Raw genomic sequence first — 27,297 nt, 5'->3', positions numbered from 1 at the left:
TTTTTAATTTAGAACCCAGATGGAAAAGTTATATTATGCATCACAATTCATATGCGACGTTGGCTGAGAGTTCGTTCGGGTGACCCTGAGGAGTGATGCCAAGTTGCCAGAATTGAGCAGCTGAGTTTCGTGACTTTTTGTTACAAATGATTTTTTTATAAAAAATATGCACGAAACAACCGGTAAATTCATAAAAGTTGTTAAATGAGTAATTTTCAGAATTTGAAACATTCAGTACCACGGCTAAAAATATCTAAAACTTATATTGGGACCAAACTACAAAACAATGTAATTGCTATCACCAGTTTCGTATCAAAGTTTTTAGTAATCGTGAAATATCTTCAAATGAAAATTAAAACTTAGCAGAGAATTGAGCTTAAAGCTCAACGTTTTCTTACAATTTCGATTGGTACGCGTGAGAAGAACATAACTGAGGCATTACTTTTCTTGTTGAATGTTCAATTCTGACGAGTTTTTCACTATAAGCTATTCAGTCTCTGGCCGATTTAACGGCTTGGGCCTACGGAAAAACCAGCGAGGTTCATCACTGTCAGGGAGAGGGAATTAGATGAGGTATTTTAGATAAATTAACCATACAACAAGCAATAATTAGGTCAGGCAAAGCGACCACAAAATCGTATTGGACACCTTATGCAAAGAATTCCATATTACTAAAAGGAATATGAAACAGACAATTATAGTCCAATAATGTATGGTAGCACTAAATATTTCCTATAAATATGATAGCTAAAATAAAATATTGTTAGCATAATGAAAAAGGAAATTTTCAAATCTTCATTCGTTCTATCGCTTTCTTTTTTTGCGTATGAGATTGATATCATTCTGTAAAAGGTTATATGGAAAAGCGGAAATCTTTGAAAGGTTTTATGAAATTTCATGTCTCAGGCGGTAAACTTTCCTGTTTACAAAACCAGTTTGTGTTTAGGTCGGTTGACGTCGTGACTGTTCAGGGAAAGTGGCTCGCAGGAAAGTCAATCAACGAGTCAGATCAATCAACTTAATAATAACCTTAATATTAACCTTTAATATTATCCTTAATATTAACCTTGTTATTAATCTTTAACATTAAACCTTAATATTAACTTTAACATCATCCCATAATATTAGCCTTATTAATAATCACAATTTATCAACCCTAATTTCATACCTTGTATACTTTCCTGCTGAACGAGCCCCTCTAAATAAGAAATTCAGAATGTTAAGATAATTTTTATTTGTGGTATTAAACCGTAGCTTCTAAAATCTAATTTGTAATTTATTTATCTTGAAATTTTCTCTTAAAAAATGGAGCATGGGGCAAAGAGACGCTTGGGAGCACACAGTCAGCAACTCGGCCAAGCTCAATAGTTTTTGCTCTGAGCAACAAAACAAGGCAATTAAGTGAAAAGCCACCGGTCTTGGTGCATGCACGCGAAAATTAGAGAGAAAGAGAGAGAAAAAAGCGTGGCAATTTCCAGGAGGAACTTGTGAGAAGGAAAATGCCCGTCAACATATACAAAGGCTTGTTTCCTCAGCAATTCCGCTAAATTTGTCGTGATGGTTGATAATGAAGGAACTATAATCAATAAATAGTTATCGTAGTTCATTATGATACTAGGAATAGTGATGATGTTCCTTTTTCATTTCATAAGAAATGTTGTTATCAATATTTTTTCACAAAATTTTCCGATGTACGCGTACTTTCAAAACACGGGTTACTAGCATTAATTTGGCAAATAATTAACCTAACCTGACCTAAGATAACCTAACCTACTCTTACAGTTCGTCACAATGCCGCTGCATTACCTGCATAGAGTTACAATGCTGGATTTGTAAAAAATCGCAAAAAAATCATTTAAGTTTAAAATATGAATTACAATCAAAATCGAATTTTTATGAAGTTCAAAACAATTTGATAATTGGGACAATTACGTCACGGCAACGAAGGAAATAATTATGAATGACGATAAACTTCATTTGTCACTTCAATAGTGTTTGGTATATATTATACTATATACATATTATATCCAACCTCTTAGTAATTACACTGCGTAATTACTGGCCAGTACTGGGGTCACTTACGCCGAATGTTGCACCTGCCCTCCGTGTCCTATAGCCATCATTGTTTCTCTTAGAAAAGATATCCGAATGAGTGATTGGCAGCGGAAAGATATTAGGAATGTGTATTAATACTAAAAATTAAGCTTTCAAAATCTACAATTATGCTACTTAAAGCCGAGCTTCTATATTCCCTGTGAGCAAACACTTGGTGTTTGCTCACTCAGTTCTCAAAAGCTGCCGACATCATCATTAGTAGCAACAGCTCAAGAAACGCCTAGTCATTGTTAGCATCAGTCAACATTGATCCGAAGAGTGAGCCCGAGCCTGTAACAAAAAATGGACGTAATCTGCCAAATTGGTTTACTGCGATCTTGATCTATGGTTGCAGACTTGGCATTATGATTTTGCTTCAATTCATTCAAGTCTAGCGGATATTTTACGTGTTGTATGTATATAGATTATTATTAAACTATGTCATTTTTTATCGCTTAATTCTTGTTGCATGAATTACTTACATGTACAGAGCTATGAACCTTTGAATAATCAACCTTATTTTTTATGTTTTAAACGATTTCCAAAAGCAGATGCTACTTATAACTCTCAACTGATAATGAGGTTGGCTGTCCTCGCGCTCTCTGATGAGGTGTCTTACTTCTGGTAAAAGCGGCACATTCACAGCGAACTTGAAAGGAAATTTGTCGTGGGAAGTGTGCAGAAATGACAGCTGTTGCTGACGAAGAGTATTGCAGTATTGCAGTTGGTGACCTACTGCCGAAAAATCATTCAATAATTACGGCTGTCTGGCGCTCTCGAGGCCCTAGCCTTTACCTACAATCGGCAAGCTGAGACCCAGCAATGGGAAAGAACATGAACAATTGCAGATCGCGTTTCTCGCAGACTCGCCAACACTTTTTACTGATCAACATCATATTGACTAAAGTATCGTTTGAGTCGTTTCACAGAGACGATTAATCTTCGAATAGTTGTAATAAATTCAACTAATTCAACTAAGTACTAGGAAAAATTAAAAACCAAATTCCGAATTTATTGACTTAAATTTTGGTACAGATAACTTTGGATTGCTGTATCTTGTTACACAGCGTACAATATGTCCATGAATCAGGTTGCAAAACATTCGAAGTAGCAATAGGATGAACAGTGAAAGCAAATATTTGCTCCATGTAAAGATTGACTGATTATTTACTAATAATTTATGATACTAATCCATCCATCACCTCTATTTTCATTTCTATTTTTATTCTGATTTATTATATTGGTAAACAGTGGGATTTATTTATTACACGTGTTTGGTTATCCGGTTTCTCTTAGCCGCCTTGTGCAGGATAATAAGCAGCCAGCGCAAGAGACAAACTTCCAAACCTCCAGTTAATTTAAACTGAAGATGCGCACACAAAGGAATCGAATTAGTCAGGACTCATGTTATACTTGGAAGTTCTCATTTACTTTCTAAAAACCACTTTCTTTCCTTGTTTGGCAAAGACGGTGCCGGACGTCGGACGCTACAGTGACCATCACTTAAGAAAATTACGAAGAAGGCGCGTCTCGTCGTTTGCTAAACTGGAGCGCACGGCTTGAAATAGCCTTTACTTACGCGTGGAATAAGAGCACAGAAGTCGTTATCCTTGCCTCACCACCACAAACATGAAGGAAAAGCAGGAACCTACTATACACAATAGGCCTTATGTTCTCACGGTCCCAAAGAAACAATTGGACCAGAGCAACCGAAAATATGCTCCAAGCTATGAAAGTTACCCCAAATGTTAGCACGCTCTGAAATTTTGTCTAGATGCCAGAGCTATTGTGTTTATTCAATTTAGTCTAGAAGCATTGTGTAGTAAAATCCTGGAAATTAGTCTTGGGGTATACCTTCAGGTCAATAGGTTATGAACGCGCGTACTGATTATATTATGCGTATTGATCCTGATTGTATTCTCAATGAAACTGCTTGCACTCGCTTATTAAGGGCGTCGAAAAGAACCAACTGTGCTAATTTCATTTTTTGTTATTTATATCCATTATATTCATTCTCTAACGACCTGTTGAACAAAACGTTCCACGAATAATAAATTTCCCTTGAAAGAGCTGTAGATTTTCTACCAAGAGCGATTGCCATTAAAAAGGGAGAAGACTATTTTATTCTTCAACGAAGATTTTCCTAGTTTTGGAGAAATACACGAGCAGCTCATACTTTGAGCTGTTTTCCAAATTTTTTATATTGTGATTTGCTCAATATTTTTTTTTATTGCGATGAGTACAATAATTTTAAATGAAAGTTAGAAGGTAGAAAGTTTTTTGTTGGCACTCAAGTAGTGTATGTTATTGAAATATTTAAAGTAAAGCTGCACTTTCGGGAGTGCCTTCGAGTCTAAGGCATATGAAATGAATTTTCCAAATTTGCCGAGTAAATGTTATACATCACTAAAAATGCTTTTTGAGCGGAATTAACGCATCTGATTGTCCCTTGAAGTTTCAGTTTCTTATTTATATACAAATTTGATGATATTTTATTCAAATAATGATTCAAAAATAACTTGTAATTACAGTCGTTAGTACTAGCAAAATAATTTTCTGAATTTTATTCATAAAAATCAGATTATTTATAATCCGTGTCTGCTGCAAGAATTTGCACCAACGACAACATAAATTCTAACTCTTTACTGTATACATTAGGCCATTATTAGCTAACGTGAGCTGAAGTTTTGACTTTTAAACATTGAATGTAAACTGCCTGTCCATTATTCTTTGGTCGATTTACCGGCTTGTCGTTTAATATTGGAAAGTTTTTCTTTATCGTGCATCCTAGAGGAAATGCACGTAATTTGCACGCGTATTGCGAAAAAGAGAAGCGTTGAAAATATTATGTTGAATCTTCAGTCTCGAAGCGTTTCTGGGCAGTCTCTTCTGCCTGGAACTGAATTTTTGATAGAATTTGTTGCACGGCAGGGCTATGTTTAACCATCGATATCATTCGTGACAGGTTTCTACGACAACTCTTTGAGAGGCTATATAGTATAAATACATCATTCTGAGGTATTTCGCAAAAAAGGCCAATGGTTGTCACAGACGACATTTTGTAGTTCATTTTTTAAAATTGATTGCAAGGAGCGCTTGTATTCAACAAGCAATACACTGTTGAAACCATACAGGAGTTCATAGCGAACCAAAACATTTTTTGCACTAGAATGCATATTCAGATTCATAGGGAGAACTCAATAAACAAACTCATTGAAAAAGTCAGTTTTGTATTCATCATAAAAAGTGTTATTAGCACTATGTTCCGTCACTGCCTATATTTTCTCTGTCTTTGAGCGTCCAGCATATCGCTATAGATTATAAGTATGTACATATGTACAAGTGAGCAACTAGATTATTTTCGTACATATATACATACACACACAAATACACATTATACCGCATTGGCTTTATGTACAAAGAACGCGTTCAATGCTTCACTGTAGACATGATCAACAGAAGCGCTTAAAATTATGTCAGGTACGTAACAAATGTCACACGTCACGGCCATAAAATGTCATCGTTGTAATATTCGGTACCTATTCGTGCTATTTATAGTCATGCCGAACAAAAATATTACAGTCAAGCAACTTTTGAATCATCAGTTGAATATAAAGTCGTGGCTAGCGCCATTGTCCCGTTTCATTTAGTACAGCCCAAGTCTCGCCAAATCCTGGTCCAGAGTTAACATTAGCAAATTAATATCATAGTCCTGTCAAAGTCTCGTATGGTAGAGTCAATGTATAGTTGAGTCATGGCATAATCAAGTCACTGCATAGTCATGCCACAGTCAAATATTTTGGTATATTATAATAGAAATAGCAACTTCCTCGTCAAGCGATGGGCAAAAACAAAGTCAAGTAACTTCTGAATCATTGCCAAATCACAGTAAATAAGTCTTTGAATATTAATGGTTGTGGAATTCCGAGTCGGCGTCACTATCAGTTTTTCACCGTTTTCCAGTCGTCTTGTTTTCAGCTGTAAGTCATATGTCACCTGTCCTATGGAATAAGCATTATTGTCAATAAGAGATGCAAGTCATGAAGGTTGCTTCTTTAGCCATCTTGTCAAGTTGAAGAGTCCGCTAGTCAATCGACGAAGTTGGCAGAAAGTCTTTTGTCTATTTAAAAAATTAAATAACAGAAATAAATAGTAAAAAATAGATAGGGCAGCACTGCTCCATATAACGTTAGCATCAAATAGATTATAAATGGAACTAATGTATACTAAAAATATAGATGCGCACGAAAAATTTTACGTAGTACAATTTAGGGCGTCCAAGTAATGGATAAGCAGAGTATCGAACTTAAAAGTAGCTAACAAATATTTGGTGCTACCGAAAATTTACACTTGTGAAAGCGTATTGGATCAACAACTTCTATGCACTGATAGTAAGTCATGCTAAAAATTCCACTCTATCACCAAACTAACAACTTGTTTAAACTGAATATCTAGACCTTTTTTAGCTGATGTGTGAGAAACTTTCCGTATTTGATGGTAACAAATATTTCAAGTAAATGAAATACATTAAATTTTATATAAATAAAATAATTAATAATCAATTAATTAATGATAAATTACTATTAATGAAAGTGTTGAGACTGGATGTGTTCTCAACATTGTTTTCAATAATAGTAACTGGCTTCAGCGTCTGGTCGATCTAAGACCATTTGAAATAAGACTAAATAACTCATCAGATTTCTTCATGTCAGTAAATAAAAGAAAGGAATTTACTCCTCCTCGTCATCACCATACATGTTTGAGTAAGTGTGAACGGCATCTGAGACTACCTTGGCGACTCTGTTTATCATGGGGGTGAGCCCGAATGAGCGGCCTATTGTAGAAGCTTTGAAAGGTTCCACTCCATCGATGGTATTGTCAGCCATAAGATCAGAGAAGGCGTCGACAGGCTTGTCTGCTCGTCGGTAGTCGGAGTAGCTGCTGTACCCCGTAGTGTCTCCAGCACTCACTAAACCTGGGCCTGCGTCGTAGCCGTAGCCGGAGCTGAGGCCGTAGCCAGTTCCGGTGTCCGCGAAGCCGTATCCAGTTTCTTCAACCTCCTCCTCCTTATCTTCCACGACATAAGCTGCAAAGAAAAATCGATAATAATCAGTAATTAAGTCGAACAGATAATAGTGATAAACTTCGAAGATATGGCATTATTAAGTCAAAATAGCATTTTAAAAGTAAATAATATAAAACACGAATAAGTGTCTGAACTGACCAATGAGGAGGGAGATCGCGATGATCGCGAGAATTTGATTGGCAATTTGGAGAGCTGGCACCGCGAGGGCGATGAGAGCAGCTAGGCCCGCTCCTACTGCAGCAGCCACCGTCAAAATACCCGCCAGTACTCCGGGTAGGCCGGCTAAGTTTCCGAAATCAGGCAGTCCTGCTAACCCGGCAGCGAAGTTTCCCCCAAAAAACGTACCAAGGAAGTCCGGAAATGTGATCGTTGCAAAGTTTGTGGCTCCACCAGCCGTGGTGGGGAAAAGGGTACCGAGAGCTCCGAGGTCTCCGATTGTGATACCAGTGTTACCAACCTTCAAGTTAAAAGATTAAATTAATTTTTATAAATGTATTACAGTTGTATTCTAGAAAGAAAATCCAATGAGTCAATTTCGCCATTTAACACAACAGTCCGCTTCATGTAAGTAAAAAGATATTAGATGCTACATTAATTGAAAATCAGTGATCCTTCTTAATAGACGAGAAATTTATTCTCTAATATTAATAAATTAGCTGCGTGACATCGTATTATAATTGCATTTTACAATGTTGCGAGTTCATCGTCAACTGCAGCTGAGATTTCACTACAAATTTTATTTTATTGATAATTCAGAGCCAGTTGATAAACAACGCGAAATTAAAACAAATCTGAGCGGCGATACCCATAAACAAATGTATTTTTATAATTCAAGTTCGTCCTTAACTGGTGATAGTTTCACTCAATTATATTTTATAATCGTAATATAATATGTATGGTATATAATAACACTTCGGTTGCTAAATTAGATAAATATCCTCCTTGTTAACTAGTGACTGAAACGTTCATGATCAACTTACGGTGATAGACTTGAGTTCCTTGTCGAGATTCTCAGACGATATATTGAGCAGTTGAGAGAGTGCGGCGCGTGTCAACACGAGTGGTATTGAATCCTTGTCTGTTATGTCAACGTCAACAACTTCCGTGGTGTCAATATTCTCAATAAACGGAATCTTGAAATCTGCGTCAGTAGCAATGTCAGCTTGTTTTACCGCAGCAGATTCTAAAGTATTTGCAACATTCGGTTTGGTGGATTTCACAACTGAAATGTCAACTTTGGGATCCACTGATAAGTCTAAGCGTTGAGTGGCCTTTGTATCTTCGTCGTTCTTCCCTGCGATTGCTTTCTTCACAGTTGCTACGTCAGAGGAGAGTTTTTTGTTAAGTTCAGATTCATTTAAGCTGAGTTTTTTATTTATCTCTTTTTTAATTTCGGGCTTCTTAGGTGTGAAGTTACGGGCCGACACCGCGGCCGATATCGCCCACAGCGCGACTAGCCACAGCACGCGCATGTTTGAAGTCTGCAGTAAATTAAATTTATATTAAAATAATTAATGAAAAATTAATTTTCATATATAATTTCTTCGTTCATTATCTGAGAAATTACTGTCGAGTACATGCCGACGATGCCCATTCTTAACTAAGACAACTTTTTCAAAATTTGTGCGGTAAAATAAAATCTATTATTGTTTTTTTTATGCCATCACACATGGTTTGATTTCATGTCTCACCACTATTCAAATGAAATAAAAGGAAATTTATCTGATAGCATTTGTCAATTATATAAATTGAAATTATTAATTCCGTCTTCTGAAATTACATCATGTGAAATTACAAAAAAAATTTCTCCTGTAACTCAATAATTCGCCGAAATGAAAACAATTTTCATGCAAATAGATTAAAATCTTCTAAAAAGTCTCGTCGTTCTATAATATATTGTATATTAGAATCAGTATTGGTATCGTATATTGTTAATAATTATTAGTTTTTACGTTTCAAAAAGCCAAGCTGCAAAAAAAACTAGAAGAAACCTTGTTAGTTTTTGAGAAAATAACTCAGTTTTGCTCCAGGAAACAAATTTTATATTTTTCAGCTATTTAAAAACAAACTTTAGACAAATAAATTTGTTAGAATTTATTAATTATTTCATGAAAATGTTTGTAGAAGCACACGAAAAATATATCAACATTTACTCTATGATACGACCAGGTACGACGAAGTTAGAGACTTCAACGCTCATAAACTACTAATCCTTGCAGTTTTGAAAATCTTTGCTTAGAAAAATCTAACAAATCACGCAATAAATTATTCAGTCCTAATCGTCATTCCATTTTTATATTGAGCTGAAAATAAGAAAAACTGCATCGCATTTCCATACTACATAAATCGTAATGCAGGACTCACCCTCGTGTTCAGTGGCCGCAGAGCTCAAGCACAACACACACAGCCTTCCCGACGGCCGAGCGCGGACTGATGACTCGCCCCGGCAGTCACCCCGTAATATAGGCTCAAAGGTGAAGACCCGTGGCTGAAGAACAACGCGCGCTTTGCGGTGAAGAAGCTCCATAATATGAACGTGGCTTGCGGTTGCGTTCTTTGCGCCAGGTTGACGGACTCGGACGCGCTACAATCTCTACGCGTTCAACTTACCAAGGCGGAACTAACTCACGCCACGTGATTAACCTACATAGAAGGTCAACACTTCACTCTGTTTCATTCATTTGCTATGAATTACTGTTTCTAGAGGCCAAGATAAACATTTTGCAAAGTAGGAAAATAGTATGCCATCAATGTGCATCAGACTTTCTATAGAATCAAACTTTAAATTGTCATTCACTTCCAAGCCTTCGTAAATTTTATTATCGAGAAAAAAGTAACACGTCTTGATTTTCACGTAAATATTTTGCAGAAGGTTCTAATAAATATTGATCTTTCAAAATCAACAACGCTCGTCATTTTATTTATTAATTTTTTGTTAAAACGTTTTCACGATACATACCGATAATACTTAGATAATACTTCCAATCCTGTATGGTTACACCACGATTTATTATACCTATAACTGTGAGTAGTTAGACCGAGCACCGCATTGGGGTCGCGGACGTTTAGCTGTAGGGAGAGCCTCCTGAGGATATTCTTGCCCGGGGCCAGGAGAGGAGAAAGTGGCCGCGGTCGCTATCCTTAAAGAGAAAATTCTCTTGTAACTTTGTCACGATTATCAACAGTTAAATGTTTTTAAGATTCATGTGTTCTTATTTTTAAAGTTTAAATGATAACAGATTTTTTTAGAAATTATAAGAGCATTTAGATGTTTTCAATATTTAAGCTTTCGTCACCTCAAAATTGCAAAACGTTAAAGTTGAGAGAGTTTCTTCAATCAATAAAGTTTCTTCTCATCAATGAGAAGAAACGTAAATCCTCTTGTTGTTGTCGTTGTTGTCGTGTTGTAATGCGAAACTTAAATTCTATGATCTCCTGAAAGCTAATAAATACTTTGAACGCCTCACTATTGTGAATATTCATTGCTGTGGACGTCTCACTTCAGTGCATGCGAAGTCGTAAGTTTTTAACAACTCAGCTCAACTGGCAACATCGGTCCGATGTAGCCTGCTGATGCCGGTTCGTCACGCGTCCGGGAAGCCCGGCCCCGTAGGTAGAGTTGAAAAAAAATTCGCACGTAGATATCGTTGCTTAACAAACCAAATAAATAAAAAATGAGAAGGAAAAGATTTTAATGATAAGAAGAAGTAAATGGCCATGTGGGATGAACATAAGAATTGAACATACCTCAGGAGAACATGTTACCGCTTGCATTCCTTGCTAAGCTATCCGCTAAATGACTTGCTAATGATCAGAGTTTCTGATAACCCTGAGCTCGAAGAGATCAAGTCCTCGTCCACAACTCAGCGAAGTCGTTGCTCCACATGCTTTTAAAGATGGCATTGTTTTATGATAAGGACTTTTACTGAAACTTTCATGAAGTCATGGAAGTTTTATGGATTTACCCTTTAATAATGCGACTTTCTTATAATTTTATGATACTCCCCTAGGGAAACAATGTAATCTTGGTGGAGGATTATAGGTTGACATGGTCAAAAGACAGTCGTCTGAAACTTTTTTCTCATTTTCCTTGTCACGTGTTCGCACCTTTCTGCAGTAAAGCTTTACCTGTTTTTTTTCTATAAACATAGCTTAAGGTAAGTCTTTATATTTTAAACTTTCCGGATTTTAGTGATTTAAATCGGTTTACGGTTTTCCTCGAGATAAACTCACAATATGAATGATGTTCGCATGTCAACCACTATCGGAAATTGATTTAATGCACCTAGACTGCTAGACCTATCTCAAAAAATAGATCAGTACTCACTGCAGTGAGTGACAGAGAGCGCATTTTCACGTTGCCGAGTATCATGAATACTCGACAACGTGAAGTCACAGACAGACAGACAGACAGACGGACGGACGGACATGACGAGCACAATAGCGCCTTTTTTCAATAAAGAGAAAATGCGCTAAAAAGACAAGCATGCGGCATTATACGCCCCTACTGAATTTAAACAACCGGCCAATCACAGACCAGAGCTGGCACTGTTTGGTAACTTGAAAGAGAGTATGTTGAGCAGGGACTTCAGGTGACGTCTTCACGCCACGCACAGACGTGTTTAAGACAGGAAGTGTCGGGTCAGGAAGATCGAGACCATCGGTCAGTAGTCGCCCTATTATGGACTTGACGCCTGAATACGTGGAGCGCGAGTGTCATTTTCCGTCATCCATTCGATTTCTTACCGCTCATACATAAATGTCATCTTTATATTATGCTTAAAACTCTGCGAAAGTTTCTTCCATAAATTAAACTTAAAAAATCCGGAATTTTCAAGACTGCAAACGATTAAACACTTACTGTAATTCTAGTTTAAAGTCTTTCAAACAGAATGGGAAGTTGTCATTGGTAAGATAAATTTATCAAATATCAATATGTTCGGTTTGCCAGTCTTATTATTCCTGAGCTGTAACGACACGAAGAAGCTCACACGTTTTATGTTGAACAATGCACGAGGAATTTTTAGAGCGAACGCCAGCGTTTCCAGGGCATTCTTAGGAAGAAAGCAGACGCTGCGCCGCCTCTGCATGTGTATCTCTTCTGCCAAGCTTCCTGTCATCTCGTGGCTGCAGATGATAATCCTTTTCGATCACTTGCCCGTAACCCAGTTCTATCGAGTGACATTTGTTTTGTAAATGGTGTTTTGTTATATAATATTTGTTTGATGAAAATAAACAAATGATTGAGGTTTCCTCACAAAGAAAATGAATAACTAGCAATCCATTATGGAATTTGCAAGCTAAAGATCAAGTAATCAAATTATTATTTGTTTGTAGTAGTTAATATATTTTCGTATCACCGCACTCGCCGCCACCAAAATTATCAGCAATTAGGTCGGAAAACATTGTAGTTGTTTATTATCTGATCCTGTTCGTCATGTTCAGCAACTTTTCCTTCACTGAAGATGAGCAAATGAGACCGCCACGCTTCTGTCAATGCATCAACCCAGCGCCCGCTAACCTTAGCGAAAGTTCGACTTTTCGCGCGCGATAATTTCGGCGTCAATCGAGGGATGATTTGCAGACGCAGATCTCGGAGAGAATTTCTCCAAGTGTCACGACATTAGGCGTCATAAAACCAGCTGCAAGGCGGCACACAATGACACACTGCGTCTAACATCGTCACGAAATTAAATTTCGAATCTCAAGGATGTGATTATAAATGGACATTAGTGTTACTATACAACCCAGCCGCAATTATATGCAGTATCATTAAAGTGGCTACAAACATTCTTAATTAAATCAATACAATGATAAATCGTTAGCTTGAATTTCAGGTCCGGATTGCGAGAATATTTGTCACTAGATCATGCCATTCAGCGCGTGACGCTGCTTCTTAATATAATCAATTAACACTTTCATGAAGTTCACAATGGCACCTGATGATTTTCATTAGCAACGCCACTTCAAATCCCAGAAAGCAGCGGCGATCACAATCGTTGAGTTTCGACGCACCCGCTGCGAGCGCTGTATTCTAGCAGATTGGCACTCGTCTTCAAAATTTCTTATTTCGGTTTAATTTTGTTTAATTAATTCTGCAATTTGAATACATCACCCCAAGTTATTAGGAATGAATTTCTTTTCGAATAAAGGCTCAAGCGAATCGGAATGTTGACGGTGACATTCCGACTCCAATTCAATCTTTGTCATCAATGCATTAATTTCTCGCGTTTGAATGTCCAATTAACGCATCCATTCTGATGATTCGAATACGGTTTTGCTCTCACCACATTTCAAAATTCAATTGGCAGAAAAAGTTCACGTTCAATAATACTATTTGTTCAAGATTCGGATGTAATTACATGAAAATAATTGATAAAATTGAAATGTAGTTCAAAAGAATTCCTGAACTCTTTCGAATGAAGACAAAAAAGCAGCTGAGGCAATCAGCCTTCAGCGCTCGATAATCTCAGGATGTGCGCAGATGCCTCCGGCCTAACAAGCATCTACTGCGGCGTTCTGACTTCTCCTTGAAAGTGAAATCTAGCAATTTCGAAATAGAAATGGATGTAAAATGCATACAATATACTAAATAAAAATTAATTGGCACCTAAAAATTCGTTCGTATTAAACTTCCAACGTCATAAACCGAAATTAATTTCGCAATGAAACTGTAAGTCATGAATTTCGAATATCGAAAACCGACACTAATTCTTATCTATCAAACAAAAAGAATTAATGTCACAGAATTATACTGTATCATTCAGAGAGCAATTAAGTGAAGCAGGAAGTTAATTTCCCCATTATTCGGTTTAGAGAAATTTATTCGAAGTCGCTAGTCATTTTTGCGGCTCCTGTCATTCAACTTTGATTATTTTCTACCTCACGTAAATTTTCAATCGCGGCGAACTGTATCGATTGATTTTCAGGATTGGAAGTAGAATTCCATTCATTCCCCTGATTTATTCTAGTTCGCTCATACATTATACAGTATGCTCATACAGTGCTTCAACAGTGTACAGTTTGCTCTAAATGTGCTCCTAAATCCAGAATTGTGTTCATTATTAAGTGCCCTTCATGCATGCTCACTCAGCACACATCGAATATCAAAACATGCCGACGTCCCATGCTTCATCAAAGGAAGGCTGTGCACCTGATGAAACGCATCCTCTTCCATCTATGATGCAGTGGCAATCAGAAATACAGGTAGGAAGATGGTTTCACTGCAGACATAATTTGCTGACAGCTTTCATCTGAAGAAAGGAAGTTCAAGAAGATTATACAGCCCCGGCCACCGAAGCAGCTACGGGAAATCGTTGGGCGGTGCAGCAGTTCTATCTGTGACCCGAACTTTCTAATTAGTGAGAGGATCACAAGATGAACACAATCACAGGATGTCAAGAATGCTGATACAAAGAGAAAACCACACGTCCTCGATTATTCTCCCCTCGTCTGCCCGTCAATCAAAGAGGCCAGGCTACGTGATTGGGAAATTACGCAAAACCCCTGCGTGACCAGGCGCCGTATGTATAGGCCATTTTAGGAAAGTTATTAATGAGTATTTATTAATTCTCATGCAACCTCTACTTGGGAAAATATTCGTGAGAACCAGCCTACACGGTCAGCCAGCTGCAATTTATTTTACAGTTAATCGTAAATTGTAAGTTAGTTTTATCCTGCGCGGCTGTGTGCTGGAGATCCGTAGTGCAAGGACTAAAAAACAGCAAAGAAGCGGGTAAGATTCTTGAGGAATGTAATGGTAATTTTATTGCTTCCTGCCGGTGGTCAGTTAAGGCTCAAATTGGAATATTGATCGTGCGTAAAATCACTCGAGCGAGCAAAACGAGACCGGAAAAAACTACATCTGTATTTTAGAGTCGCAGCTGCGGTTGTCAGCGCCGTAGTCGAAGGAGCGTCGGATGTTACGAGAACAATTATAGAGATCAGAGATTGCCGGCGACTCCCCGATGGTGAAAATACGCAATCATAACTAATCTGCGTGTCTAAATAAGCAAGAGGAGAATTTAATTTCATTTTGATTGAGCAGAGGAAGACTTCGACACACTGACACATTCTAGGTGGTCTTGATGAAAATAAAAAATGTCCATTCGTGACCATTGTGTGCATGTCAATGATCACTTTTATTCATAAAATTCAGTATAGTTTGTTTAATCTTGCGAAAACTTTTTTCAATGTAAGTACATTAGAATTAAAAAAAATTGTATACATTACGTGACGTTATTTTCTTCCAACGCAGAAAGGAATATTTTTGATATTTTTTTCAATCACCCAGAATTAAAAAATTGTTAAAATAAACCAAAGGTTTTATAGAGCAGCGAATGACACACCAGGGGCGTTGCTCATATTCCGCGCCGTCATTTTGAATGCCACGCAGAGTGTCGTGTTTGGTTTAACCAGACGCACGCAATGCTTGTAGTCCGGCCACTTTTTATGAGGCGGTGCCAGAATTAAGACGACCGCTGGGCGCGCTCGCGTGCAGTCAGTCTAATGTGATGGTTTAGCTCCTGACGTGGTGTAGCTGCTAAATATCTCACCTGGGGCTGTGAAAAAAAACTATACAGCTCATGTATATACATTTTGATTGAAAATTTTATTATTTAAATGATTTCTCCAGAGCTGTTTACGAATCTTTTTTTTTCAAAAAAGGGGGCAAAACGTCATATAATCTTAATTTTAATTATTTATCGAACTATTGTCATCTTATGTCTTTCTTCGTGGGAGTAGAATTCATAAGCGAAATTACACTTTCTTAAATTCATCACTAAACCAAGACCCATCATTTTACCGCCAATAATCAGTCTGCCAAATATTATCTCTAACAAAACTGACATTTCATTCTCAATACCTGACATCATAATTAAAAGTAATCGCAACCAAGCGATTTGACATCCAACGCGGAAAACCCGACATTAAATCGTTCCTTAACATTGGTCCATGTAGGTCAACCCGCAGCTGTACATCGCTTGCGCGTTCCATGCAGCTGCCAGCTGCGCGAGCCGCCCATGTCGCTCCTGCAACCGAATTTAAAAAAATATATAACTCAGTACTCACTGCAGTGAGTGACAGAGAGCGCATTTTCTCGTCGACAAAAACTTGAGGTCACGGACAGACGGACGGACAGACAGACAGACAGACAGACAGACAGACAGACGGACATGGCGAGCACAATAGTGCATTTTTTCCATAAATGAGAAAATGCGCTAAAAACATATGCTCTACAGTCCTTACTATGATCGTAAGTTCTCCGTTCGAAATAATTAATTTAATTATCTATACGTTGTGCTGAAGTTTTAAGTGCCACGACGAGCGTTGTTAGAATATTTTGAGCAGATTTAGTAAGGATTGTTTTGATGGGAGCGCAGCCGTGCACCCCCAATTTTGTGCACCAATAAGCCCTGAATCGAACGCCTTTTATCTCTCCGGACCTACACCAATCAGGTGTGCACCACTCGGCTTTGTCCTCTTCGGCTTTGACCACCAACTGCCGTGCACCATCAGGCCGCGGATCGAATATGACTTCCAGGCATCGTTAAATTACGTAATTTTACGTTCACCGCATCTGAGGTTAGGTTTCAGATAGCATAAGTTCTGTTCCAAAATTTATCGTCCTTCGACAAGTGGCCGTTCGACCGAGGGCTGGTTCGACCCACGGCCTAGATACGGACGGCTTGACGTGTTGAAGGCTACGTTCCGGAAGGCAGGAATCATGATGGTCCATTACATCCAGGGCAGTGGTGGTCTTCGGCAGGCGACCCGTTTTGATTGTTATTAGACTTGAAGAGGTGCGGCTTCAGGCGCTAGCGCACCGGAGTAGCAGAGCTGAGCACGTGTACACGTATTGTTTCCATTTGATTTGTTTTGTTCTAAAATACACTAGAGGACTATTAATTTATTCTGTGCTACTTTTATTTACAGATATGTTTAAATATTTCATGTTGGTTTTCATGCAACCAAACGCACGGAAGTTCGTGTTAGTGTCGCAGTGGGAGCTTGACCAGCGCTATGTGGTTATACGTTCAGAAGTTTAAATCAAATTACAAACGAGATTTAATTAAAGTAGAGGCGTTATTTCATATGGTTATTTCATAAATAAAATTTATTTAAAAGGTTATCCTATTTGGATACAATATTTAGATTGCTCAGCAGAATAAATCTTTCGACTGATTGATAGATGAACAACAATTTCTTATGCAATGACTACTAGCTACTTACCGAACACAGTTCAACTCATGAAGCTCTCAGGAAGTAGAACTAAACATCACGAAAGGCACTTTCTAAAATGGTAAATCGGCGTGCGTTCCAGTGAACCAGAGACCATCATAGCGTGTTGCTATATGGCTGCATACCGTCCGAGGTGTGACCCTCTCAATGAGCGGTCAACCTCTACAAGAAATTGAGCTGGATCATGAAAGTCCGGCCATTATTAACTATTTAGGTCACTATTCAGCGTCAGGTTTTTCAGTGATGACACCATTTAATACAAACTCATCGGCAACTGAGGCTTCGAATCACACCGCCGGAAAAACGTTCCATCGTTTGTTGATTTTTTTTTTCATTCCAAAATTTGGACTCCGATCGCAAAAAAATTATAACCTCTACGCCTTCCAGCACGTTTAGGGTTTTAAATTCGATGTAAATAATTAAATTAATAGGAAAATTACATTCATATATCAAGCAAATAACTCAATAAGTTATCCATATTCTTTATTTTAATATCTTGGTTCATATCAAGTCACAATTAAAAGGATCGCGAATATTTTGGAATCAAAATCATTTAACAACTGAAAAAATTCAAAATTTTGCCCGGTACATTTTCTTCCTGACAGCTTAATAAAATTTTGTATCCTTCCGCTGGGCCCGAAAATTCATGGACCAGATTCCCGCTGCGTATCGTAAGTCGGTGATCAAATTATTCGTTAGCGTTCACAATTAATACACTATTTACTGACGTCGAAATAAAACTCAAAAATCTAGAACAAGGACAGCCCGGGCGACAGAAGTGAAGCAGCAGACATAGGAAGGAAGTTTAATGTTGCGAACTGAACTTAACGCTTATCAACATAAGGGTGAGAAAGAGAGCACGTGCCATCCAGGGAAAGCTGCATTGTATTTCTGGGTCATTTCCCTCGATGACTCCTCACCAAAAGAAACCTGGAGTGTACAAATGTGCATTTTGTCGGTGACAATAAGACAGCAAAACACTACTTTAGATTGACCTCATAAATGCACTGACAAATGGAAAGGTTATGATGATTTTTTAGCTAATAGCTTTCATCATTACAGGTGCTACAAACCCTGTAAACGATGAGAAAAAACGAGCGAAATGTATTAAACCTGAAAATATTTTCATGCTAACGAAGCCAATTAAGGAACAGCTGCAACTGATAACCCCAAACACTGCATTTACAGGGGCGGAAATTGTCGACTCACGAGTCACAGGCAGTGTCTCAAAAATGTCTTGGTGACATTTTTGTTGCACATCTAAATTAGATTCATTTACGAATGGATTAGAATGAGGAGGTAGCTGCAAAATGTGCAATGTATACAATTAATTTTCACCAAATCTACAAAGCTCTGGCCCATCGGACATGTGAAGATTTATGTGGGACATTCGACCAGCAAGAGACGGGAAGGTGAAAAGGTGTGACCGCAAGACGAGACGATGGGACGGCAATGTGAGGCGTTGAGACGACAATACGGCAATGTGAGGTAAAGCGAGGCAGTACGAGGCAATGGGACGGCAATATGAGGCGACCGGACGATAACTCGAAATGATGGGACAGCAATAGGACATTATAAGACAGCGATGTGATACGATAACATGGCGATTTGATGAGATGTGAAAGAAATACGATGTGGTGGGACAGTAAGGAGATACGATGGGACGGCAATGCGAACAGAAATTTAATAAGATGGAATGGCAATATGATGGGACAGCAATTTGGTGACATGGAAGAAAATATGATGCGATGAGCCAGTTAAGCTATCCGATGGGGCCAGCTCAGCAAGCCAGAGGGCCGGATCAGCTGGTCGTATATGAGGCGTTTGGTTCGTTTAATAGTCTCAGTTTATTCGTTCACTAACAGAGCTCACGCTGTATAACAACGATTCTTATTAGAAGGATGAAGATTTGTGCAGATAGCGACAACGCAGATTGTTGTTTAGCGACAACGCAGATTCTTGTGGCTAAATTTTAGATGCAGAAGACATTTTAGTATATGATATGGCGATATTTAAGCTTTCCCTCACTGAGATTCTTGGCGATCACGAACATTTGAACTTTATATTGGAAAGTCACTTATTTAATTATCAATTTTTCATTATCTGCCTCTCTAAGATTCATTTATAGTTCAGGCAGGCACGCAAGCCAAATACTGGTCACTGAGCTTCCCAGGAATGTCATTGACTCGTTATTTGGGATTCTAAGCAGGCAGCTGTTGAAAATCTTACTGCCGGAACCACGGTAAAAACTATCACCTGTATGACAGTAATTTGTGGATTACATACCCGGATCGCAGCCATAATTGATCATGGCATGCAGGCGTGGATCGAGAGGACGGAGCCATGGAACAAGTGGATGTAGCCGTGGATTGATAAAGCCCAGCCGTGGATCGGTGAGTCGCCGCCATGGATTGATCCACGTGGATCAAAATGTGTAATCGCAGATCAAAGAGGTGCAATCGTGGATAGATGAGGCGCAGTCGTTGATCCATAAGGTGCGGCCAAGGAGTGATTGTACGCATCAGCCATAGATCGATAGAACTCAGCCATGGGTCGATGGAACGCTGCTATGGATAGATGAAACGCAGCCATATATCGATTGGACGCAGCTGCATGATCGATAGAACGCAGCCATAGATCGATATAACGCAGCAATAGATCGATGGGATGCAGCCGCGGAACAAGTTTTTTTGCCAAACGTAAAAATCTTCCGCCGTCAAAAATTACGCTCGCTTCTGAATTGAAGAGGAGGCAATTGCTGGTCGCTTCGCTGATTTTTGCAGAGAAAGTTCAGCTTGTCCTGAGGTTAGAAATTCTAAGCGTGTTGAGGCCTGTTAGGATTGAACAACTCTAGTGAAAGTGGAAGGCTCTACTTTATGTTAAAGAAAGTTTTGTCTGCGATAAGAGAGAGATTCAAGAATCTCAGACAGAGCATTAAAATGAGTTCATTCTGGGCATTTCAGAAATTTGTTTAATTCTTAAATTTCGTTTCATTAATCATGTATTAGGAATCAATTCTTAAGAATTAGGAATGTAATATCAAGAGACGTGTTTTGAATTTTAAGAATAAAATTATGGTGTATTAGTACTCGATGCAAGTACTCACTTGGCAATCGCATCCTCTTGTAGAATCGAGGGTCAAGCTTACGAGCGTTATTCTCCGTCTTTGTCAAGGCTTTTTCGGAGGTTACGCCGCAGTAGAAATTTAAAAATAATATTGACCTGAGATACTAGCTGAATAATTTATAATCAAAGACCAAATTATTCATATGCCTGTAATCGTTCCCATTGAAAAGGAAATATTTTCGACCTCTCCCTGCAGTTCCGAGACGGTCGCCTGGTGTAAAGGCAAGATCAGCTCAAGTCTTTCAATAATTTTTTGACTTTCCTCAATTTTTTAGTTTGAGGGGTTCATTAGTTGATGTACTTTTAATAAATATAATACCATTTACAACCCTATTAAATTCAAACTATGTTTGCACAGCATCCTTTGACGATGAAAAAATTTTTGAATTTCACATAGTTATTCGTAGTCAGTTGAAATCAGAATTTTGTATTCCTGTTAAAAGATACATAAATTGAAGTTTGGGCGAAATCGTCGCGCTACAAAGCACTTTCTGGACTAGTTTCATCACTTAACTGCAATATCAAACGAAGTTATGGAAGCCATCGAACAATTCCAACGAGTATCTGAGCTGTGATGAGCAGCTGAATCGTTGGCTTGTAGGCAACTCTCAAAAATCCATCGAAAGATTCCATTTTATAGTTTGGCACTTAATTAAAATTTTAATTTTTAACCGGCCATCATAAAAATTTGTTCGGTTAAAAATTCCCATAACCGGACAAATTTTAATATATACATAGGTATTAACATTGCTAATTTATACAACAACGATGCTTTCAAGCGATTTATGGTGTGGGCATAAACATCGGACCACAATAGTATTTAGCTATCGCTCAGAAGCGGACTCGTCGTAAGCGCGCACAGTAACGAAATCGTCACTGAGGCTGGCCGTAGAATAGAATCTTTCGGAAAGAAACCAGGAAGCACAGCTCCACTGTGCTGGAATTAGAGGATTAAGAATAAAAATTTTAAGTCTTAACATTTTTATTCTGAAATTAATTAAAATCGTAAACTCATTTTTCTCGAAGTCCATTTTTTTCTGGCGGCACCCAGCACCACTCGAAATTTTTTATTTTTTTTTGGTTCCGTTTATTTATTGTAATGATCCGCTATCGCTCTTCACAATCCCACTAACAAAGAAAGCAACAGAACCTTGTATAATAAAGAGAGATGCAACCCTAAAAGAAGTGCTACAGGTTCTATTAATTCACCGATGTGGTAACTGACGTTATTCATTTTTTACTTTGACTAGCGCTAGATTTATATTGTCATCTGTTGAAATTTATATTGTCATCTGTGAGCTGAGTGTTGAAAGCTTCCATCGTGTAGGAGTGAAGCCTTGAGTCTTTTAAATTGAGTAGTTTAACAACAATCTCAATTCTCCATTAGTGTAGTGAAATATTAGTCCATCCATCAAACTAACCACGTAATTATTGTTGGATAATGGATTGATTGCGTCCGTTTCATTTTGTAATGTCATGAAATAAGGATGGCAATGCAAAAATAGTAATCGGTAACATGAGCAGTTTGTTTCATCCAAGGTAAAGCAAATCCCATGTTTCGCTTTTTGCTACATAACCAGTCAGAAACCCTTCAGGGATAGCTCATAGTTGTTCTCGATCTCCCATCTCATGAACAAAGTACAGTATACTTTAAATGGCAACTTTCTCGATCACTAGTATGTTCGTGCGTTTTTTTAAGCCATGTCTCTTTACCACAGATTTTAACGAATTAATCAATATTGTCGACGCACATTATTGGCTTGTTTGATTATAATTAGTGAAATAACGTCACTATAGTTCTTAATGTAATCTGATACTAACAGACAGCTAAGTGACATGAAAAACATTTGAAACAGAACCATTTTACAGTTAATACATTCAATGAGAAATCATAAAATAAACCAACACGACTTCTTAGGATAACTTGAAAACTAGAACTAAACAATATTTATAATTATCAAATTTGTAATCAGCACCCTTGAATTAGTATATATCAGCAATTTTCAGCAAATTGTGACGTTTCTTTCACAATATTTTATTTTTCCAGTGTAAAAGAGAATCAAACAAACTTCCATGACGTCCCACCCAATCCAACTTCACAGTTATAGCTGCTACACTTTCTTCGATATAATAGAAGAGATCTGACAAAACCCTTTGCTAACTTTCGCTGTGGCTTTCCCAAAAGGTTAATGGATGAGGAGCGGCCGAGCATTGTTTTGCTTGCCGCCAATCTCAAGTCTTACAACTCGCGCCCCGGGGTGGTGACCCTGATAGAAGCATGATCAGCATGAAGCACTGAACCGACCGACCACTCGTTGACAGTGAATCATATGACAATGAAATGAGTAAATGCACCAAATTGTAGCAGGAAATTGATATTTTATTAGATGTGAGATATTTTCTAAATTCTGAAGATGATAGGTTATTTTGTCTGGTGTCGCAAGTGCTTCGATCTAAAGAGACTTCTTCGCCGTACCACCCTATATGAACAAAATTGAAATTTGTACGTTGATAATCCTGCAAAAATTGTTTGAAGTTTAGTTTAAAATTAAAGTTAAATGAAGAAGTTGGGTTGAAATTTAAGTTCAGGAACCACCACATACACTACACACTAACAGATCTACGAGCCGGGGGATATTGCATATAAATTGACCTCAAAAGAGCAAGGGAATTCCGCCCTTAACCCGAACCGCGTATGCACCATCCGCTGCGTATTTTTGGCAGGGTGCCAAAACGACCCAAGGCGGGACAGTTACGCAGGCGAGCTCTGCACGCTAATATTTCACTGCACAGAGCGAGTAGCAGGCCGCTTAAAAACGACCGCAGGTTTCTTCATAAAAAACTTCGAGCATCAAATAGAGCGCATTACGAGCTGACGCCTCCTTTTGTTCCGGCTTACTTGCATGGCAGCGGCTATTATTAACACATTGTGAATGACACATATAATTAAGTGCTCCAATTTGTTTTATTACCTTCAACTGTTTTTTAATAATGTGCTAGACTACCATTTCAAAGCTATGGTACACGCGCTCCTCCGGGAGCGTTAAAAGTCTTCTGAAAATTGCTCTGATCAAAAGCTAAAGACTTACGATAAACCGATTACAGAGACGTTTTATGGCTCGATAGTTAATGATTATTTTAGAGACGGCCTTTATATATGTCCTTAAATTATCAAAGCTGGCCTGGGAAAACGTTGCAAAATGGACGATTTCTTCTTTCGTATGTGGGACCTTACATCACGGATCTCTTCGAACACTAATTACCAATACAACGCGAAAATATTTATAAAATGTAAATTAAAATTAATAAATAATAGATCTACCGCTGTGGTGAAAATATGTCTCAAAAGGAACATTTACAATTAATTAAACTTGCAAAAAAATATTACAACAGAAAAAGTAAGAAAATGTCCGAATATATACAAATAACCGCTGTGTATTGCAGTTTACATGTCCTGGCGATGATGATCTTTCGTCAAGCTCAGAAAATGCAGCACCAAAGAAAAATAATTTTAGTTGCAGTTTTTGTATGTAATAAGTAAGGAGAAGCAAGTTTAACTGCCTAATTTTAGGAGTGAGATTAAATTGGATTGCAGAATTTCAATTGCAGAATTTAACGTCATGTTTAAAGAAAGCCATTCAGAACTTAGTTCGATCCATACATTAAATACTTTCATACTCAAAATACAATTGCTCCAAACTATCTGAAATAGTTTAGGAGGATACTGAAAAGGCATTCCATGGGCATGCTACCCCAGGTCTGTTAATTAAAACGTATTTCATAACAAAAACAACAACATAAATATTGTGAACACCGGTCGCCATGGGGGGGGTGACCACCGGTCGTCACTATTGATCCATGGGAGTATTTGGAAACTGTAATTTCTTGTATAAATCTTTGGATGTTATTCATTTTGAAAATTCATATCCACGTTTTTTAACAGCTTATATGTCTGGCAAAAAGTACAAATTTGTGTTTATAAATATTCTGTGCGATATCGGAGTTACAAGTTGCTGCTAGAATTTTATTAAATTGTTGAGACTAATCCTGTACAACGTCGTCACGTCTCATGTACGATCGAATGTATGACCGAAAGATTTCTATTTCATTGTAAAACTTGAGCTTTCTCTTTCTCGTCACTAAAATGACAATTGATCAATCACCATTTTTTATTGGACAATATTAAACGGAGAAATTATGTCTAGAATTTTGTTCTTGATAATTTAATTTGTTTTTTAATAAAGTAATTTTTCAAAATTTTTCTCCGTAAAATTGTCTTTACTTTAATTAAGGAGCCTTAAATATAAAATCAAATCAAAACACGTCTCATAATTTGCCTGTGATGATTACTTTATTCCAGTGAAATATTCAATTAAATACGATTAAGCTTAAGAAAGCCGAAAAAAGAAACCAAGGCTGCCTTCAATTTAATTTAATGAACCTGCATGATAGTAAACGGATTGCAGCAGTAATGGTTCATAATGCAAAAGAAAGTAATTAAATACGATTAACTTAAGAAAGCCGAAAAAAGAAACCAAGGCTGCCTTCATTTTAATTTAATGAGCCTGATAGGGAACGGATTGCAGCAGTAATGGTTCATAACGCAAAAGAAAGTGAAGATTTTCAATGACGCAGAAGAAGGAAGTTCATAACCCCTACGAGGCAGATGCGGCGGCCGGCAACTTTCGTTTCCGTTTGTTAATCCGCAGCGACGGATTCGTTGCTCAACGCACAGCACCGCGCCTAGCTCCGTGCCCGGTAGCCAGACACGTACGAGTTTATGCGCGCTTTCCCTCATGTTCACATTGCCCTAAAATCACTCGTTTCCTTCATTGCATTAATTTTGTGCAGCTTACCCGGATTTCAAAATATGAATATGATATTGGCTAGCTCCCGTCCATTTCTCTTCTTTTTATGTGAGGTCACAACACAAATTTCACCCTCATAGAAGGAGCAACGTAAGAAATGCTTATTGCAATGCGTAAAATCACTAACTTATCAAGACAGCTTGTGGCATCAGTGGAAGATTCTACTAAGAAACGAGTGCTGATCAATGACTGGTCACACAAAAGAAAGAATCATGATTTTAAATCGTTTTCAGATGTGAATTGGAATATATTCCTGCTTTAGTTTAAGAGATAACATTTTTCTTTGACTTATTTTAGCTGCTTCGACGCACAACTAATTACGAAAAATACAAATAAATATAGTAAAATATAAAAATAGTAAACTATAAAGATAGTAAACGATAAAGATGGTAAACTAAAAAGATAGTAAACAATGAAGATAGTAAACGATAAAGATATTAAGGGGTAAAGATAATAAATGGTAAAGATAGTAAACTATTAATGTAGTAAACGATGAAGATAGTAAACGATAAAGATTGTAAACGATAAAGATAGTAAACAATAAATATAGTGAACGATATGAATATTAAAAGAAAAAGATGGTAACAGATATAGATAGAGAAAGATAAAGAGGGTCAAACATAAAAATAATCAATGATAAAAATATTCTCTACAAAGTAAGCATGAGAAATTTTATTCCACTCCCTACGAGAAATAAACAACTTAATGATAACGAGAGCCTATGTAGGAGCGATATCGTGGTCAGGCTAACCAAATTGGGTATTCCGGTATACAAATCGGGCTCAATTTAATTAAGACTGGGAAATTCAGCAGGTCATGTGTGAATAAATGATTCACCATTCTTACAAAGTAAAGCTCAGGTCTCATTTGAATTTTGAGTAAAAATATTCAAAATATTTGGGTTCATTTCAAAAATAATTTTAGGAATCGGCTGAGAAATTTTGATTGAGGAATCGTTTCCTGAACACATGCAGGCAGCAGGTGAATTATAAAGTATCATGAAAGACTGCTAGGGCATTAATATTTCTAATATTATATTATTTATATATAATATATTTATTATATATTTCTTTCAAGTTTTTGTGGCTTTATTGATGCATTATATTTATGAAAGGAAAAGGAAGACACTCGCGCACCATAGGAATTTGGAAATTCATAGAAAATAAGGTTCGAGTAGCGAGTCATACATCTTTATTTAGGCTGTATTTGAGAATTGACTAGATTATGTTTCCCAAATCTAACATAAATTTCCGAGGGAAAAATCATCAGCTACTCGATCAAACAAAATTTGTTCCTCTGAACTAACTTTATGCACTAGATATGATTTCCTATGCACAGTCTGTCGTCTATACTCTGAGTCCGCTTGCGTGTGAAGGTTCCTGGAATATAAACTAGACGCTTTATTTCTTTTCAAAGCTCGTAGAATTAGCAATTCAATTATAAACTCATGTCAAACTTGGGGTGGCTACAAAAAATTGCTTCGAAGTGCTAGTGTCGCCTTTTGAAATTCACTTTCTTTTTTAACCTGTAATTAGCATGCGCGTCTCACAAGCTAAATTTTTGCATCTGCTATACACGGATAAGCTAGGGTGCGTTCTTTGCAGTTGAAATGCGTTCCACACGCTAAGCCTACTTTCTTTTAGAAACTCTGTCGATATTAATACGTCTTTCAAAACCAACAATCAGTAAAGTACATGCAAAAACAATTTTTTATCTTCGAGAAAAATTTCTCATACGCCTTAGCCCATTGCCTGGAAAAGACATGCATTGGAATTATTCTATTGGAAGTTTAGGCAGCTGACCGTAAAAATATATTTGAATACATTTTTCGTCAGCCGCTTTTACCCTATCTCCATTATAGTGGTGAAGTCCAGCAGAGCT

The 27,297-nt window shown here is 37.5% G+C and overlaps 1 protein-coding gene across 1 annotated transcript; it reads right to left on the bottom strand.

The window, feature by feature from the left end:
- Positions 1 to 5,307: 5,307 nt before the first annotated feature.
- Positions 5,308 to 9,626, bottom strand: LOC108682179. Its single transcript, XM_018171303.2, has 4 exons — positions 9,545 to 9,626; positions 8,161 to 8,661; positions 7,319 to 7,637; positions 5,308 to 7,180 (listed from the first exon to the last, which is right to left on the bottom strand). The coding sequence occupies exons 2-4, from the start codon at positions 8,650 to 8,652 to the stop codon at positions 6,825 to 6,827; spliced, it is 1,167 nt and encodes a 388-aa protein (XP_018026792.1). The 5' UTR covers positions 8,653 to 8,661; positions 9,545 to 9,626; the 3' UTR covers positions 5,308 to 6,824.
- Positions 9,627 to 27,297: the final 17,671 nt, after the last annotated feature.

This window comes from Hyalella azteca, unplaced genomic scaffold (assembly GCF_000764305.2).
Source record: "Hyalella azteca isolate HAZT.00-mixed unplaced genomic scaffold, Hazt_2.0.2 contig4353, whole genome shotgun sequence".
Taxonomy (NCBI): domain Eukaryota; kingdom Metazoa; phylum Arthropoda; class Malacostraca; order Amphipoda; family Hyalellidae; genus Hyalella; species Hyalella azteca.
Note: the sequence above shows the minus strand (reverse complement) of the source record. Positions and strands in the feature narration are given on the sequence as shown.

Bases quoted from the DNA above. Each gene is read 5' to 3' on its own strand.
- LOC108682179 (XM_018171303.2), bottom strand. From the start codon at position 8,652: ATGCGCGTGCTGTGGCTAGTCGCGCTGTGGGCGATATCGGCCGCGGTG. The intron at 7,638-8,160 runs GTAAGTTGATCA...TTTAACTTGAAG, and splicing joins AGGAACTCAAGTCTATCACC to GTTGGTAACACTGGTATCAC. The intron at 7,181-7,318 runs GTCAGTTCAGAC...TTTTCTTTGCAG, and splicing joins CGCGATCTCCCTCCTCATTG to CTTATGTCGTGGAAGATAAG.